At 40.4% G+C, this 18,010-nt stretch overlaps 3 protein-coding genes across 4 annotated transcripts; all 3 read left to right on the forward strand.

Annotated features, from left to right (window-relative positions):
* Window positions 1-1,069: 1,069 nt before the first annotated feature.
* On the forward strand, window positions 1,070-7,224 carry slc25a34 (solute carrier family 25 member 34). Its single transcript, XM_071494735.1, has 6 exons — window positions 1,070-1,228; window positions 1,686-2,414; window positions 5,018-5,083; window positions 5,709-5,861; window positions 5,977-6,111; window positions 6,227-7,224. The coding sequence occupies exons 2-6, from the start codon at window positions 1,983-1,985 to the stop codon at window positions 6,413-6,415; spliced, it is 975 nt and encodes a 324-aa protein (XP_071350836.1). The 5' UTR covers window positions 1,070-1,228; window positions 1,686-1,982; the 3' UTR covers window positions 6,416-7,224.
* Window positions 7,225-7,346: 122 nt separating this feature from the next.
* LOC139630896 (transmembrane protein 82-like) lies at window positions 7,347-9,579 on the forward strand. Its single transcript, XM_071494734.1, has 6 exons — window positions 7,347-7,682; window positions 7,798-7,870; window positions 7,971-8,157; window positions 8,308-8,725; window positions 9,087-9,271; window positions 9,385-9,579. The coding sequence occupies exons 1-6, from the start codon at window positions 7,601-7,603 to the stop codon at window positions 9,475-9,477; spliced, it is 1,038 nt and encodes a 345-aa protein (XP_071350835.1). The 5' UTR covers window positions 7,347-7,600; the 3' UTR covers window positions 9,478-9,579.
* Window positions 9,580-11,987: 2,408 nt separating this feature from the next.
* fblim1 (filamin binding LIM protein 1) lies at window positions 11,988-17,533 on the forward strand. 2 transcript variants are annotated; one of them, XM_071495200.1, is made up of 8 exons: window positions 11,988-12,145; window positions 12,487-12,856; window positions 13,977-14,143; window positions 15,045-15,132; window positions 15,245-15,414; window positions 15,823-16,001; window positions 16,112-16,232; window positions 16,345-17,533. In XM_071495200.1, exons 2-8 carry the CDS (start codon window positions 12,511-12,513, stop codon window positions 16,447-16,449), a joined length of 1,176 nt encoding a protein of 391 aa, XP_071351301.1. In that variant the 5' UTR covers window positions 11,988-12,145; window positions 12,487-12,510; the 3' UTR covers window positions 16,450-17,533. The 2 variants fall into 2 exon arrangements, with proteins under 2 accessions (XP_071351301.1, XP_071351302.1); XM_071495201.1 differs by having other exon boundaries at window positions 12,487-12,847.
* The last annotated feature ends 477 nt before the right edge of the window (window positions 17,534-18,010 follow it).

Here is an 18,010-nt window from a genome sequence, read left to right on the forward strand (position 1 = left end):
CTCGTAATTATTTATCACTGAATTGTAAACCCTTTTGTTCCCACTGGGCTCCTGTAGAAATTATTTTTCAGTGTTTTTGAGGTATCTCATTGGTCAGTAGTTTATAATAAATAGCATATATGTTAATTGGTCAGTAGTTCATTATTAATAGAAGTTATGTTAAAGTTTGAATTTTCCAATTCAATTTAAGCAGCTCCATTTTTAAATTGAATATTGGACTCTTGGATTTTCTGTCTGAATTTGTGATAAACAAAAAGAAAAGTAATTTTTGCAGTTTGACTTTTCAAAACGTGTACATCCAGACACATGGTTTTCAAGGTTAAATATTCCAATGCTGTAAATGCAGTTGTGTTTACATTTAACAAAGTATTCAGTAGTGACTACATTTCACAGAGGTGTTTAATGGATAATATTCAAATGACCACGGCCTTTCATTGCTTCCACAAGAAGTGACTATTGAGCAAACTTCTTCTGCTGAAGAAGAATATATTATCTGATCGAAATTATGAAAGCTAGTAATGGACCCTGTAATTAGATTATTTTATCGACTTTCAGAGAGAAGAATGAACTTGCACTCTGAGTTGTATTTGATTCACTCAGAGGCGTAGAGGTCTTTTTATGCTGTAATTTATAGAGCTGGTTAACAACGACCTCTAGTGGCTGCTGGTGTATACAAACAAAAAGAAAAGGCCAAACTGATGAGTCATCTCAACTGCGAGTAGCATCATTTGTTCCAAATGTAATTTATAGCTACCACATATTATTTCCCTGTTTACAAAATTAATTTTTATGCCCAAAATGTGTCTATAGAAATTATTTGCTTAAAAGATAATAAATTAAATAATAGGGTGGTGAAGTAATGGTACAGGTGTGTTTGTTTTGGTTATTGTCCATGCTGTTTTGAGCAGATTCACCTCGTTTCAACGCATATATCCGGCAGTATTTGGATCTTTGCTCTCTTTTCCCTCAGACACTCCACCTCCCTCTTTGACCAACAATAACCTTTTACCCAGAGAGCTCCTATAGGACATAAGCCGGGCAGTTTAGAGCAGAGCCATTTGATTGGTGCAGACTCACGGATATGGTGAGGTGGCAGGCAGGACTGAAAATCTATTGGCTCTGACCTGAGGTGGTGGGAGGAGACTTTGACAATGAATATGCTGAGGACACATGTTTACAATGATGGGAGAGAGGGGAAGAATGGAGCTGCACAGGATCACTGGACACTGTGAGTTTCTCAATGAAGTAACCAAATTCAAGTGATATTTTCTAACTTTTCCAAGGGAAAGTGAGAGGAGTTTTCTGTTTTAGTGTGTTTGTAACTTGTGCATGTTTGTGTAGTTGTGTGTTGGTTTGAATGAATTTGGGGTGTGTTTTGTGCCTAGTGATGCATTTCAGTGATGCATCCTTTAATATTTGGTTTATGATTAAATCAAACTGCTTTCTATCTGTTCATGTATTTTTGGATGTAGTGGGATGTAGTTGCATTCCAGTTCAACACCACTACACACGGCAAGTTTACAGATACACTGCCGGAGAGGTTTCTAAAATATGTTTGTCATGTGAGCAAACCCGATATATACCTGTCCTGATTTGTAGAGCTGGGCTTTCACTAACAAACCTGAACCTTATATTTAAAAATTGTTTTACGTAACCATGAATACACTCTCACATTCTCCTTGCAGATGGTGCCGCTCTTAAACAGACTGACATTCAAGGAAGATAACGAAAATCACTGCAGAAAGACATCAGAGTGGCGCAGTGTCCTGTGAGACACATGCAAAACAAATATTCAACCAGTTATCACAAACGCTGATAGCACTTCTTTTTGGCGTCACTGTTCTGTACTAAGTACAATACACTCTCCCCGTTCCTTACACACTTAAAGGAGGGGGATAAGTCATTTCTCAGGGATGACCAGCGCTCAGCTGTAGGAAACTTCATCCAAAGAGTCTGTGTTTGGTGTCCAACCTTCGCACAGGATGGCATCCACTGTGTCTGCAGTTCCCCGTGGTGTGTTTGGCCCCTCGTCGCCCACTCCAGCTGTCTGGCCTCCTCTGGACTTCGCCCTGGGTGCTTTTGCCTGCTGCACTGCCTGTGTGTTCACCAATCCTCTGGAGGTTGTGAAGACTCGTCTGCAGCTTCAGGGAGAGTTGCGTGCGCGGGGATCCTACCAGAGACACTATCGCGGCGCCTTGCAGGCCCTCTGGGTAGTGGGCCGCACAGATGGGATCCGGGGCCTGCAGAAGGGGCTCTCAGTTGGGCTGATCTACCAGGGTGTTATGAACGGTGTGAGGCTGGGCTCCTACTCCTATTGTGAAGCTTTGGGTATCACCTCGTTCCATGGGGGAAGCCTGCTGTCAGGGGCAGGGGCCGGGGCACTGGGTGCCTTCATTGCCTCTCCTGCCTACCTGGTAAGTTTACAAAACTTTATTTAAATTGCTCTACAGTAGTGGTTCCCAGTGTTCCCAAAGGAAGGCTTAAGGTGGAAAGACATCAGCGATGATAATTAAACAAAATATGAAGTAGATGTTGACTGCTTCAGTGGTGTTCCACCTTTTTCTCCTTTCAAACCAATTTGTATTTTTGAGGTTGAACACCAATTGGTGTAGTTCACAATGTTTTTCACTTGTGACCCTGTAAAACAAAGCTTGTGAACCCTCATTACAGGGTGCATGTCTGCGAGTGGTGAGCGGTTCATTTCATTGTGATTTTTACTCTTTCAAAGTGTTTCATTTTAATAGTTTTTAGAGGCCTGAAGAGGTAAAATTTTACAGTATTTGAAAAGAGAAAATATTAGGGAAAAGTTTGTGTGGCATAATTTAGTCTTATTTTTTACAGTAAACACCCTGTCATACCAAACATTCATCTCATCTCAGAGATTTTTGCATCATTATATTGCATTCAGGATATATACTGTAGATGCATTATGCTTAACAGGAGTCACCTCTTATGCTCCTTGTGAATATTTCAAGTATGCCCCTCAAATATTGTGCAGGATGTCAGCCATTATGTCGTTATGGTCATATCTGTTGTACAGTCTCAGTTTGTGTGTGTGTGTGAGGTCAAAAAACCTGATAGGAAATTGAAACCCCGTGTACCATTGAAAGTGGATCTCATCTGATTAGGTTACACTCAGCAAGCTCAGCTTTACACACGTTAAAGAAAACCAAATAAGTTAATTAACAGCGAAACAACAGATAATCTTAAAGAAGACCTGAGACCTAATGTAGAAAGATGATACTGATAATTGTCTTCTGAGTCAAGAATCTGATATATTATACAAAAGATTTCAGCCCAACACTGTTTATATGCAAACAGACAGTTGCATATAACGTTGTCATCTGTTTATGTAAAGACACCAGTTCTTGTTTGTTGGATCTGTGTCCTGTAGGATTAACCCATAACCAGTTAGGTCAACCCTCCTCAAGCTGTAATCTATAGCAGCAAAATACATACATCAGTTTGTAAAAAGTGACGGTCAGTACACTGTAAGGCCTGTACAGAGTTCGTTCACATCAGTCACCATTTGACATTAGTAGGACTTTTCTACATGAAAGGATATGTTCACAACTTTACTCACACGTCTGTATGTACACAAACAGTTTTTTGGTTGCTGTAATCATTCCTCCTGTCCACACTGGCCCCAAAAAGATCCTTTCATACCACAGTTTTGCTGCAAGTGATGGGGGGACAAAATCTGTGTCAAAGCATTTAATGGTTTACTGTGAAATTCTTTGATTTTGTTCCCCTGGACTGTGCTTCCTTGCTGGGCTTAGGCAGAGCTATTGTATAAAAAAATAGGGAATTCTGTACTATAACTGGAAGATACCCATTTGATTTGTGTATTGGAAACATGTTAGAAAAATAACTTTCCAACACCAGTATGGACAGGGTGGGAAATAATTACAGCAACCAGTAACTATTTCAATTCAATTAACAGTACTTTTTTTTGAGCCATTAAAGAGAAAGCTGAAGTGAGGGTTGTCACACTGGGAAGCTCAACTTCTAACCTGACATTGCAAACCATCTACTTTTGACTGTCAGCCCAAACAAGAGACATGAAAGCACGGCAGCTCAGTATCAAAGGCGTCTCGCATGTTCTATTTATAGCCGAGTGCTTGTGAGGAAAGGCACCATTACATTGTTGAGTATAGTAAAGTCAGGGTAGTCATAGATAGAAGCTTTTTGAATGCAATATAATCATGAGCGAAGTCAATGCATGTCCTGACATAATCATTTCATTGCCCTTTTGTCCCAGTGTGATCCACAACCAGGTCCCACTCAGCTTTGCAGATGCAGATTTAATGTATCTATGAAACTGGGCAAGATTTTAAGTCCTCATAATGTTTGTTTGTCTTTTTTTTTTTTTTAAACCCCAAAAATGTCAGTGTCACCATATCTTGATTTACTGCATTTTTATGTGCCCTCTGCATGTCACCTTTTAACAGGATGGGAGTAATGTTGTTGTTTTTCCGCCTCAGCTGCGCGTCAATACATTTTAAACCATCTAACCTTTTGCTCCATCATGGAAAGAGAATCTTGTGTGGTGACATGTCTCTATCTAGGTCACTGAATATACCCTGCATGTTGCTTCAACCTACCCACTGCTGCCACAAATAGAAAGTATCTTATGTCTTCTTGCTGTGTGCTGTTGGCAGTGAATGAAGGAAGGAGTTTTATTGACACTTACGTATGACATTGAGTGGAGAGGCTTCTTGTTTTTGTGCATGCTATGAGTGTAAACTGCATGCTGATCCTTAAGGTTTCCTGCAAATGAATGACTCAGGAATTTAGTTTGACCAGTTTTCTGGCAAAGATTTGTAACTCATGCCTGGTGAACATTAGCAGAGTTACCTGTAACTGTTACATAACTCATCCTGCCATCTGACTCAGGCATTATCTGATGTAGTGGCAAGTCTGGTTTGATCTGTACTTGACTTCGTGTTCAGCACTTTAGAACAGTCTGGTGTATACAACTGCACATTAAACCTTGTGTTCTGCATTGTATTCATAGGTGAAGACCCATCTGCAAGCTCAAACTGTGGCAGCCATAGCAGTAGGTCATCAGCATAACCATTTGGTAAGGCGGGCATATTCAAAATAAGACGCATGATTACGTTATGAGTTAATTTCCTTGTTTTTTGTTGAATAATTTCATTGTATGTTTTCAGATGCTTAATTTATGTAAAAGCACCAATACCAAAGAATACGTTTACTCTATTACAAGTAAAAGTTAATTCATGCATTCATTATGCACAGTGGACCCTGTCAGTGTTATATTTTTAGATATTATTGATTTGCTGTAATTCCCAGCATAGCTCCACCCAGTTTGTACCTGACCAGACATCTTATCAGTCAGGACAATTACAATAACTGTGTAACTGAAGCTATCACATAAATGTCTTTGAGTGAAAAGTATAATATCACCCTGTTTAATATAGTGAAGTAGAAGTATAAAGCAGCACAACATGGAAATACTTGTTCGGTTTTTGGGTATTTGTACTTTACTTGAGTAAATGTACGCACCACTACAGTCATCCATGTAGGCTGTCACGGTTACACAATAAGTTCAATATATCTGCCGCACAAACTGTTCACACAAGGGAAGAAACACATTTCTATTACCAACACATAATAGATAAACAGACACAGCACTGTTATCTACCACTTCCATTCTTCCTTGTTTTTTTTTTTTTTTATTTCAGGGAGTGTCTGATGCCTTTGTTACCATCTATAGAAGAGAAGGTTTAATTGGTCTGTGGAGGGGTGTGAATGGGGCCGTGCCTCGAGTCATGGTGGGATCAGCTGCTCAACTGGCAACCTTCACCTCGGCCAAGGACTGGGTGTCGCATTCCCAGGTAGCTGTGATAAACAGCTGACATTTGTACAGTATATATAACCCAACAGTTGCCATCACACCGTCAGCCAAAAGTCAAACTCCAGTTAATCATTGTTTTCTTTCTTTCCTTGCAGTGGCATGGATCAAACAGATGGCTCACAGCTCTGATAGCTGCCATGATCAGTGGAGTCGCCGTGGCTGTCACTATGACGCCGTTTGACGTCATTAGTACGAGGCTCTACAACCAGCCGGTGGATGAATTTCGTAGGGTGAGATTAAATAATCTCTTTTCATCAAATTTGTACTCGCGCTCAGTAAAGGCATAGAGGAGTGTTGCAGGATTAAGATCTGGAGACTTATTGTTTTCCTGTTCTGCCTTTTAAGGGACGTCTGTACCATGGATTTTCAGACTGTATGCTGAAGGTCTGCCAAGCTGAGGGCCTGTTGGGGCTCTACAAAGGCATGGGTCCTGTCTTCCTGCGCTTGGCCCCACACACAGTGCTCAGCATGTTGTTCTGGGATCTGATGAGGGATCAGGCAGTGAGAATGAACCAGAGCCAGGGAAGGAGCTAAAACATCCCAAATGCCTGCTTATAATGACTGGACTCAGATAGATAGATATCAAAGTGGCTCATGAATGAGTGAAAAGCTCAATTTAAAGAAAAGATTTGACATTTTGGAAAATATTTTGTTGCTGAGAGTTAGATGAGAGGATTGATACCACTCTCACGGCTGTATGGTAGTCAGAGCTGTGTCCCTCTGTTTCCAGCTGTACTTTAATATTTCTTGTACAGACATGAGGGCTGATTTAATCTTCTCTTCAAATTCAAAATTCAAAAAGCAAATTTCCCAAAATGTCAAACTATTCCTTTATGTGAGACTTGTCCCTGCCCCAGGAAGCAACGATGGTGGATGAACATTCAAATACTTGACAAAAGATGGACATTTGAAGAATTACTATTAAAATTCTCAAATACATGAAGTTGTTGATGAACTATCAGGGTTGACCTCAAAATACCTCAAATAATGAGTTTGAGAGAAGTGACTCCCATAAGCAAGTCAATGAAGTGCTGATGACTTAAAAACAAGTCTGGATTATTAAACATAAACACTGTATTCCATGGTTATAATCCAGTGTGGCTGCTGTAATCTGTCGCAGTTTAATGCATAACTCTTGTTGCCTTGTCTACGTCTGTATCAAGAAATACATCTGATGGGAATGTTTTTATTACTGCCATATGAACTACTGTACCTAAAGCCAAGAATGCCATTTTATTTGAGTTTTGTTTTCAGAAACGGGTACTTGAAGCCTTTCAAGTGAATAATGATAATAATAATAAAGACATTTTTGTATGAAATTAATAAATGAATTTGTTTTTGTATCCTCTGGGGCACAAATGCTGCATCTTTGAAATACACAATATCTAAGAGGCATTGTAAGCAAAGTGTGATTTTATTATGACCCGGCTGAAAGGTGTCTGATTGTTCTGTAAACCTAATCATCTTTTTTGAGAGGATTTCAGCCTGTTTCATCAGTAAAAGGTGAGACTGACAACTACAGTCAAATCACATTCGACCTTTGGAACTGGAGCACGGAGCACACTCAGACCTGACCAGCAGGGAGAAATAGGCAACGTGAAATCTTTACCAAAGATTTGGCTCAGAGGAATTTAGCATAAACTGACTTGTTGTTCACTGCTGTTGCTGTGGTAGCATGAGTGTGAGATCATAGTGCTTTTTGTGTGTGAAAACATAAAAATGTTTCTCCCCTTCTCCTGGATCCTGGGAACTTCTGAACGGATGCTTTTTGATTCAAACCCAATTGAATGTTTTCTTCAAGGTGAGTTGACATATTTTTCTCCCTTGTGTAAAAAAAAAAAAACGCTTCCATTTTATTTTCTCTAGATTCTCAATCCTTTACATACTTATTTTTGGTTGTGGTGTTTTTGTCAAAGGTCTTGTGGGTGCATGTGGGATATCAGTGCTCTGCAATCTGATGAGAGTTTACCACTTCATTCAAACATGCAGGTGAGTTTATTCCTGGTAAAAAAAAAAAAAAAATGGAAACAGGAGCTGTAATAAAGTTTTAAGAGCAGTAGAGTTATTCTCTAATTTCCTCTCCACACAGTGATTCTGAAGTTGAAAGTAAACAGAGGCCATCCTCACCCATCAGTCCTCTGAGAGGGAACTGGAGGACAGCACTTCAGTTCTGGTCCCTGACGCTCATCCTGTCTCTGGTGGGCCCGAAGGTCTCCTCTCTCATAGTGCTGGAGTTTTGTCTCAGAGCTGTTTCTGCCTGGGCGTCAGCAGGACTGGTGAGTTCCTCAAACACATCAACAGAGCAGCTGGATTTTGTCTACTTCAGGTGCTACTTTCAGTGCTTTCTCTTTCTCTTGTGTTCAACATATAAATCCTTCTAACACTGAATTTAACCATTTTCATCCACTCTTCTTGTTTTTACTCAGGATGCTGATGGTAGAGGCTCAGACCTCCTCTTGTTCCAGTGCCAGTTTTCTCTGGGTTGCTGCCTCACCTGTACTCTGGTCTTCCTCCATCAGGGGGCTCCACACAGCTCCCTCAGCTTGTTTCTGGCAGCTGCACTCAGCTGGGCACTGGCAACTGTCAGCCACAGTCTGTGGAGCCATGTGGCCAGACTCTACCCACTGCATAGCACAGAGCGTTACTGTGGGAAATGCATCACCCTACTGACCTCCGGACACACCATACTGGCTTCACTGCAAAGAGTGGTTGTCTTGGCTTTTGCTCTAGCAACTGTGGCTTCCACCGCTACGGTTTATGACCACTTCCTGTCCCAGAAGGATGCTCTAAAGTTTTGGACTCCACTGACACTCTGCTACACTATGCTGGTGGTCTATATTCAAGGTGATGTTCAGGGCAGCTATGTGCTAAATGACGTTTTAGATTAGATTAGATATGTTCAAGAGGGCAAACTAGTTTGGTTACTCATGCACAGTGACAAATAACAAACGAGGCACAAGCCAGGACACAGCAGACAACGTAATGAAAGAATTAGTGCCACAATAGTAACGCTAAGACACAAATTAAAAACATACCAGAGTAACAGTAACAAATGTGAAATGAGACCTTAAAAAACAAAAAACAAAACATATGTAACAAAACCATTCAAATGATGTTAAAACACAACTCATATCTCAGGAAACAGGAAAGCACAAGCTTTTAGCATAATTGTGTAACATTCGTTTTTGTTTTTTATTTCATGCAGAGGATCAGCATCGGCAGGCTTCTACAGAGGCCCTCTTGCGCACTGTAGTGCTGCGACTAGGAGCCTTACTGGTGCTCATGCTTACAGTAGGTGACTGGTCTGATGTCCTCCATGTCCTCATCACTTTCCTGGGAGAGGCAGCCTGTCTGCTGCCCTCTCAGGACCTTCTGCAAGCTGTGTTAACGGTCTGTATGAATTAAGCTGTCATTTCTACAACGTGACTTTTTTTGTATTTGCTATATAACTGTTACTAAATGACAGGTGGTATTTAATTCAAAGTCACGCTTCATTTTTTTAGGAGGAAGAAGAAACAAGCCTGAGCAAATATGAACGGAGCTCCGGTCACAAGACAAGAGAATTCACAAGAGAAACGTCATCGGGCAGCAGCTGATGGTGTACCTGAAGTCTACGTCAAATATCAATGACTACCTCAAATGTTAAGACACTAATATTCAATATTACCATTAATAATAAAAGGATTATTATGGCCTCGCTTAAATTGTGTACTGACTGAATCTCACAGCTGTTTCAAACAGAGGGGAAAAGACTTGTAACTTTGCATCATATCACAGCTGCTGTTCTGTTTCATGTATTGACGAGAAGATCCAACTCATACTGGGCTGGGAAGATTTTCAGGAAATTAGATTTACGAAAGATTTTACTTTACTATGATGTGGCATATACAGCATGGTACTCTATTTCATATAATGGAAGACAAATGTATGAAAACGAGTGGTAAACTTAATGAGATGTTATTCATGCAGGATGTTTTTCTGTCATGCCACAACATTATATCAGGCTGGGGTAGTTTTTAAAAAGTCAGTACAGTGGAATACAGATCAGCAGAAAAAATGATTGAAAGGTATGCAGGCGCACTGGAACTAAGAAACTCTTTGATGCACTTTTTTCTTTCAAGTCGTTGATCAACTATTCTACGTAACAGTGTTCTTAGACAAACGCTTCCTTCATGAATAATACTAGAAAAGCACTGATGAATTGCAGGGGAATTGGTCAGCATGGTGTATTCAATTTAAAATGCTTCTCAAAGATATGTGAGATGAGACAGTGGTCCATTGATGTTGTACACGTGTCACTAATTAAAGGGGCCAATTTTACACATGAAGATCAGTCCACTCACCACCAGAAGTATGAGTGTGACTCTGGACAGGCAGAGAGCCTGCATTACAACCTGGTTATGTTGGGTTTAAAGAAATTGCCATGTAAGTGGCAGGGGGGGTCTAATGAAAGACACTATTCAGTTGCATCATGGGAAATGTAGGATACAATTTTTTTTTTAGCTTCACTCTTACTCAGGACTAAAAGGCGAGATTGTTTCAGCCTCTGTTATTTCGATTTTCGGCATTTTCTTTGTCATCTGTCTCTCATAACTTGCCCACCCTTATTCCTGAAGCCCTCCTTTAACTGTTACTCAAAAGTACTTTTGTGGAGTAATTGTCAACAAAAGTGGTCTTTTTCAGTATTTCTCTCTCAGTCGTAGTCTTCCCACCCCAGCAGATGTTTACAGTTAGGAAATCAGCATCATTTGTAATTGTGAACATGCAATTGTCGTTGTTTTTGCTATCTACTGTGTTTCTTCCTGTTCCTTTCCCTTCACTTCCCTTCATTTATCTAATTCCCTTTAAAACTTTAAAGTAAAAGTAAAAGTAAAGCCTGATGTGATGTTGGTGAGTAAATTAAAAAGTCCTGCTGTTAGAAGCAGTGAAGAGGTTCAGCAGGTTTAATGAGGATTTTAGCTGTTTGGGGGGGCATGGAGGTCTGGGGATTGTGTCATCAGTAGGCATGCTCCCTCCTGCAGCCGTAACATCACTGCAGCATTCCTTTCCACAGAGCTGGAACAACAGAGACCCCCATCACTCTCCTCATCTCCGTCTCCTGTTAACCCTCTCTCACACATTCCTGCCTCGCTCCTCTTCCACGTCGATCAGGAAAGTTTTACTCAACATCTAGTCCCTCACTGCATCCTCCTCTTTGACTCTCAGGAAGGGAGTAGACCTCACAAAGCTTGGCTCCAGAAACTAACCACAATATTTGCTTTTCACCGGACCTGATATTGCTTAGACTCATTCTGGTTGAGAGCAGCAAACACAACAAAGCAGCTTTTTCATAGCTCTCACAGACATCACTCACTGTTCCCCCCTCTCCTAATATACCAACATCTCCTCTTGCACAATGCCCTGATTCATTGCACTGTAATGCTGCTGCTCCTTGCGCAGCTCAACATAAAAGCTTCATCAGGAGAGTCTGATGAAGTCCACCACATATTATCAGACAGTGTGCTCTGCTCCGGACAGTCAGCGAGGCACAAATGGAAGCAATGCCATGAGACGCTGATAGTGAGTCAAGGCTAAAGTGATATAATGTAGTGGGGGAAGGGAAGAAGGAAAGAGGGAGAAGAAAAAAGGAGGCAGACTCAATGAGGGAGGTAGGGAAAATAAAGCTGACAGAACAATAAGGCAGAGCTGCACAGGAGAGAGAAAGAAGGCAGTTTGAGATAGAGAGTTGTTAGTAAAAGGCAGGTACAGTCACATCCTGCTGGCATGCAGAAAGATAAAGAAGTGGGAGGTGGCTGTGTGTCTATGCTTATGAGAAACTTTATGACATGACATTGCATTTGTTGAAACAAAACAGTTGCATAACTTAATGTGAGTGTGTGTCTACGTGCATGGATCCCAGTGAATGTGTGTGTGTGTGTGTGTGTGTGTGCATGTGTTCCTGCCAAGTTTTCATAGTGGATGAATGTGTCATGATTTTTACAGGACTTTGCCCGAGATTAACTGTTCACCTTTTACGGTTGGGAGGGAGGTGGTATTGTCATTCAGCCAGAGGAGGAGGAGGGGTCGACGGACGGGAGAGTTGGGGAGGGAGGTACAGAAGGAAAAGGAGTGGCCTTCTGCAGATAGTTGCCCTCTCTGCCGGAGTAAAGTCTTCTCACTGTGGCAGCTTGTAGGAGGGAAAACAAACCAGAAGTTTTGAGATACAGAACAAGGAAGGAGAGAGAAGAAAAGAGAGAGCCGTCTTCAAACCACATTTTCTTGCAGGTATGTAATGGCAGATCGCAGCCAGTGTGGGTGGGTTTAAAGGAAACAGATGATTCACATTTGTGCTTTCTGCCTCTAAAACCATTCATTATAGGTGAAGAGTGCTGTGAGTGTGTGAATCTACCTCTCTTAAGTGAAAGTGAGAGCTCCCATAGAGTTGACTGAGAGGGTGTGTACACTTGTACACACAGTGTTAAGATGATAGAGATGAATTATTCGCTATTCATATGTTTTATTCTTATACTCCAGTGGTATGACATGCTTCTATGTTTCTGTTCTATGATTGTCCTTTTAAAAACAATATGATAATCATGATAATCATTTTCCTGTCCTCCTGTTAGGCTGTATGTGGGTTAAATACAATCATGGCATCAGCAGCTTCACCAAAAAGGATGGTGTCCTCTGTCTTTATCACTCTGGCATCTCCTTACCGAGCCACTGTGACACAGCAGCAGCCCGCCCTCCAAGCTCGCAGTGCCCCTGCTAGAGACAAGCAGCACACTGCTGTACGAGTCAGCCCAAGTGACAGCATCCCCGCCCTCAGACATAGGAAAGAGGACCATTTACCCTCCGACTCTTACAGCAGCATGGAGAGCAAAGACCAGGCTCGTACAGGGAACTCAGCCCGAGCTTCAGGCCCTCAGAGTCCAAAACCCGCCCAGCCCGGACCTAGCAGAAGAAAGCTGCAGGAAGACGATAGAGGTGCTGCAGGTATTCATGACAAATTATTCTTTTTAATGTTGGATTCATTACAATATAGTGCACTGGACAAAACTTTGGTTACTCTACATGTAACTGATGCCATCAAGGCCCAGCCTACCTGTTTTTAACTCCCTTGCTGAGATGGTGTGATTCCGAATTCATATAGCCTATCATCAATTACAAATTAGGGTTCATTGGTTTCCTGACTGTTATTGCAAGCTGTCCAAACTCCAGGGATTTTATGCATCAAAATCAGTTTCCTGATGTCGGAGAATACTAATGCTACCGCTTATGTGAAAAAAGTTTAAGTAAAAAGCCTTTTGTGGCTACAGAGGGACTCCATCGGTTGGGGCTGACGACCACGGATTTGAAAATAAGAAATCTGGGGGTGTGGAGTTAGAAAGACATAAGCTTACCAGATTTCTGTAGCCTGCTCGTCATCTCTGCTCGAGGCTAGTGGCTCCAGGCTACATTAGCTGCATTGTGGGTAATATAGGTGCCAGGTTTTAACAAGGATGACAAATAAGTGAGGAAAAAAGATATCCCTGGTTCTGCTGCATCAATTTTGATCCTTTTTTGTCCATCATGGGTGCCACAATGTTATAGGAGTGCAATGCTAAGTTGGTGTCATACTTTTCTTCTCCAGTATTTTAAACTGGAAAATCTCTTAAGCCTCTTCTCACATTTGCTGGGCTCAAGAAGTATTTATGCTATCAAATTGGAAACAATAAAGTATCGTCTGCGAAGATCTGTTGCGAAATCTGATCACATCTGGCTTCCAGTTTTGGAAACAGGCAGAAAAGTTGTCATTTTATTGACACATGTTCAGGAGACATAATCTCCTAAGCTTCAGCTTCTCCCCTTATTTTATTTGATTATTTTTTTCTTTTTCCTCTCCAAATTTTTAGGGATGGCATTATCTCTATATACATATAAACTACATATAAAGTGCGCATACATATTTTTATATGTGTGTGTTGTATATTCAGTATAGTTGTACATGTTTTTTTTGGGTTTCATGTTAATCTTATCCTGAATTTCAGGAAATGACATTGCTTACTGGAAACTGCAATTTTTCTGTGGAAGTTACAACAAAGTGACTTGAAATACATTTTCTCTTGCCAAACAGAGCTCTTCCCTCCTCCTCCTCCTCCTACCCCTCCTGCTGCTGCTGCACTACCTTCTTCTCTGGGAGCAGCGCTCCCTGAAGAATCAGCACTTCCACCACCTCCTCCTGCCCAGACACCTCTCTCACACCCTCTGACCCCAGGCCAGCAGCCAGTTTACAACAGAGAGGTATGCAGACTTCTCTCACGATGTTGCTAAAAACCTTTCACATTTTCATCCCCCCATCTTCATGTTTACCGTTGATGTCATTTACTGTTTAAAACACTTGATCCCAATTTCCCTCAATAAATTTCTCCTGAAGTAGACCAGTCACTTTTTCCCACAGTGAAGGATTACAACTTTCCACAACTTTTACAGATACTGTATTATGTTCTGCAGTGGTTGTAAAGAGTCATCTGCAAAACACATTATGAAGGAAAAAAAAAACAGCTGTCTTTCATGGATAATGATCAGAAGGACTTTATTAACTGTACACATTTTTCCTTCACAAACAGAGCTCTTCCCAAACTGTTGATGTCTTTATAAGCAACGTTTTGTTCCCATCATTTCGGCCCAGTCTCAGTGTGTACAAACAGTCTGATATGTAGACTTGACTTTACCCCTATTAACATCTATGTACCTATTACAATGCGGATTTCTTGTTTTTACCCCCAAACCTTAAAGTTAATTTTAGATCTAAAATATTTCTTTCAACTTCTTTTCAGTTTGGGGAACTTTGCAGCTTTGACGCTGAAAGTGGTGCAGCTTTCCTATATTTGTAATTCTAATTTTTGGAGCAAAAGAAATGTGACTCAGTTGTTTTATCCTGTGAAAGAAAAAAATCAAGGATCATCAGAATCTGTATCTGTGCTGCAGTCTTGATTGTCCTGGATGACATTTACGTTTCAGCCTGTAACCTTCTGAGCTACTCTTAACCCTCTCTCGTTCCAGCATCAAACACATCCCCTGCATGTTCAAAATCAAGCATTGTTACATTGTATGGTTCATCTTATGAGGCCAAACTCAAATCTGAACTTATCAGTTGTCACAGTTTAAAGTTTAGTTTTACATTAAGTGCTTTACATTCAAGGTGGAAACAAGCACACCATCTAGTGGGTTAAACCAAGATGAACAGTCCCATGGGATCCATAATAACGGCCAAGACACAAGCAGTAAAGGTAACATGATCTCTATTTACACATTTACCACTGAGGCTTTAAACTGTTCTGTTTTGACAACACACACATTATTATAACCTGCTCTGACGTTTGATGTTTGTGTATAATGCAGAGGTGTGTGGCTTCTGCCGGAAGCCCGTGGCTCTTTCCGAGCCTGCGATAGAGGCCTTAAACAGGACTTACCATGATGGTTGCTTCCAGTGTAGATCTTGTCACATTCCCCTGGCTGGTAAACACTACTACAACAAGGCAGGAATTCCACTGTGTGAAGCCTGCTACCAGGTAAGTCCAAGTTGATACATCGTCCACTACAGGATGTTATCAAAGCTGAAAATACACATGCAAATCTTTGTAAAGGATAATTCCAATGTTTTTACATGCTCATTTTCTTTAAACTGTGTATGGTTTACATCAGTGCTAACTCTTTTCGACAGACCGATGTAATGTTTTACATTTCTGAACTGTGATAACCTTCCAGGTCCCCACCATTTTCCTGTACTTTCACTTCAGAATTGAAATCAACTTGCACAGACTTGAAATTAGCTTGTTGGGAAAATGTCAGTGTTTTGCAAAATGTCCAGAAATCATACCTACGGCGTATGAGTGTTTATTAAGGAGGCTAAATTGTGGAAAATCTTGGTCTTTTAATATGTAAATGTATTCTATAAACTATTTATTTCTGTCTCTTAGACCAGTCTGGAACTTTGTTGGGCATGTGGGGAAGTTATCACAGACCATGTGATCCGTGCGCTGGAGCGAGCATACCATCCTTCTTGTTTCACCTGTACAACATGTAAACAGCAAATTGGAGAGCAAGCTTTTGCTCAGGGAGAAGTTGGAGAGGTGTATTGCCTCCAGGACTACTACAGGTATGAAATAATAATAAATGTGATTCATTGTGGGTAAAGAGGTTTTAATTGCTTCTATAGTGAAAGGTGATGTACAATGTTTTCTTTCTTCCAAAATTTTGCCCATGAAGGAAGTATGCTCCAAAGTGTAGCGCCTGTAACCAGCTAATTATTCCAAAAGAGGATGGTACTGACAGCTACACTGTTGAATGTCTGGGTCGCTCCTACCATGAGAACTGCTACAGATGTGAGGTGGGTGTTCTGAGTGCAAACACCGTACTGTATGGACACACTGACAAGTATCCAAACGCACAGACACACACTAATCACCACCAGTCAATCAGTCTTTCATATTGTCTTGCAGGTCTGTGTCATCCAGCTCTCTCCTGAACCAAATGAGCACGGCTGCTATCCTTTGGATGGGAAGATGCTTTGCAAGTCCTGCCATCTGAACCTGGTTTCTGGCTAGCAATAACACTCGTCCCGTTGCCCGTGATTAACTGCAACCAACAGAAAATGCCACAAGTCCAGGTTTAAAGAGATGGGAGACTATGCATGTACATTTAAGAATCTAGCACACAAATGTCACACATCTTTTTTTCCAATAGAACATTTATGAAATATGGCTATTTTTTATAATATATCATGCTTTTTCAAGATCCTCCTATTCTTCTTTTATACTTGATAATTTTGCACTCAGTAAACTCTTTAAAATGCACCAAATATATTTAAGCAACAGACTTATCACAAAAATCATTAGAATTTTTTTCTAAGTCTTAATCAGTATATTGTTTCTCAATCACATTAACCCTTTATATAAAAAATAAAACTTTATATAATAAAAAAAACCACAAAAACTTTTATATACAAATAAACTAATATATTCTATCTCGAGGCAGGCTTCAACATACATAATATTTGTTAAATTACACATACGTTATCGATAAGTATTAAGATGTGAAAAAACATAACAGTTCGATTCATGAAGTAACACGACAAACTACAATCAAACTCATGCAAAACCTTTCCCTGAATATAGAAGGTGATTTTCATCACATTTACATAGGTCCAGACAGTTTTTTGTCATACTAGCAGCCAACACCTCTGCACCTGAAGCCGCAGGATGTTTAGGCAGCAGCCTAAATTCATGGTATGCTGGGCTGAATGTGGCCACAGGATCATTGTACTCACCTGCTCAGATTACGCAGGTAAAAAAAAAAGAAATTCAGGCAACTGATTCATCTCATCATCTAAACTGCATAAGACAAGTTTACAAAACCAAATACAGGCAGTGGAGATTCTGTAAAATGACATATGACAGCACAATAACTGAAGCAGTCATTATGGACCAAACCTTGAAGGTGAGATGGTCACATTTTGCCTCAAAAATAGGAAACTATCCATGATGATTTGACATCACAGTATTAAAGTCTCATTCTGATCCCAGCTGAATTACTTGGTTATTTATGTTCTGTATCTCAAAATGACCTGTTTGTGGAATTATATTTTTGTGTATTATAAACATTTATTAAAACATTTTTCTGGAAAAAGTACATTTGCCATTTATGTTTCTATTCGCCACACTTCAGTTTTTTATTTTTCTTTTATTTTTCTAGGTAGGCTTACTGTAACCATGGTTTGAGTGTCTGTTTTCGTTTCTCTCTGGTCTTTAAAGGCAGACAAGTTAACTTTTGAAAAGAAGACATGGCACATTATTTTTCTTACAAATGAAAAGTTGAATTCATGAGAAATAAGACACAGCCTTACTCAGTTCTCAGTTGGTCTGTAACGACCAGTGGCTTAAGGTGGCTAACGTTAGCAAATGCTGTCAAAGTTTAGATGGATACTCCTGTGTAACTGACACAGCTGAGTCGGGTCGACCCTGCTGAGAAGCAAAAACCCATGATATGCCAAAAAATATTTTTGTGGCATCTCATCTTCTCCTTCACTGTGTACCAACGCTGTTAGTTGAGCTGCTGAAAGTTTCTTTACAGTATTGTTTTCAGTTTTTGCTGAAGCTTTAATTTTTA

Source organism: Trachinotus anak, unplaced genomic scaffold (genome assembly GCF_046630095.1).
Source record: "Trachinotus anak isolate AG129_WGS33_773 ecotype Australia unplaced genomic scaffold, CSIRO_AGI_Tana_v1 ptg000013l, whole genome shotgun sequence".
NCBI classification, from domain to species: domain Eukaryota; kingdom Metazoa; phylum Chordata; class Actinopteri; order Carangiformes; family Carangidae; genus Trachinotus; species Trachinotus anak.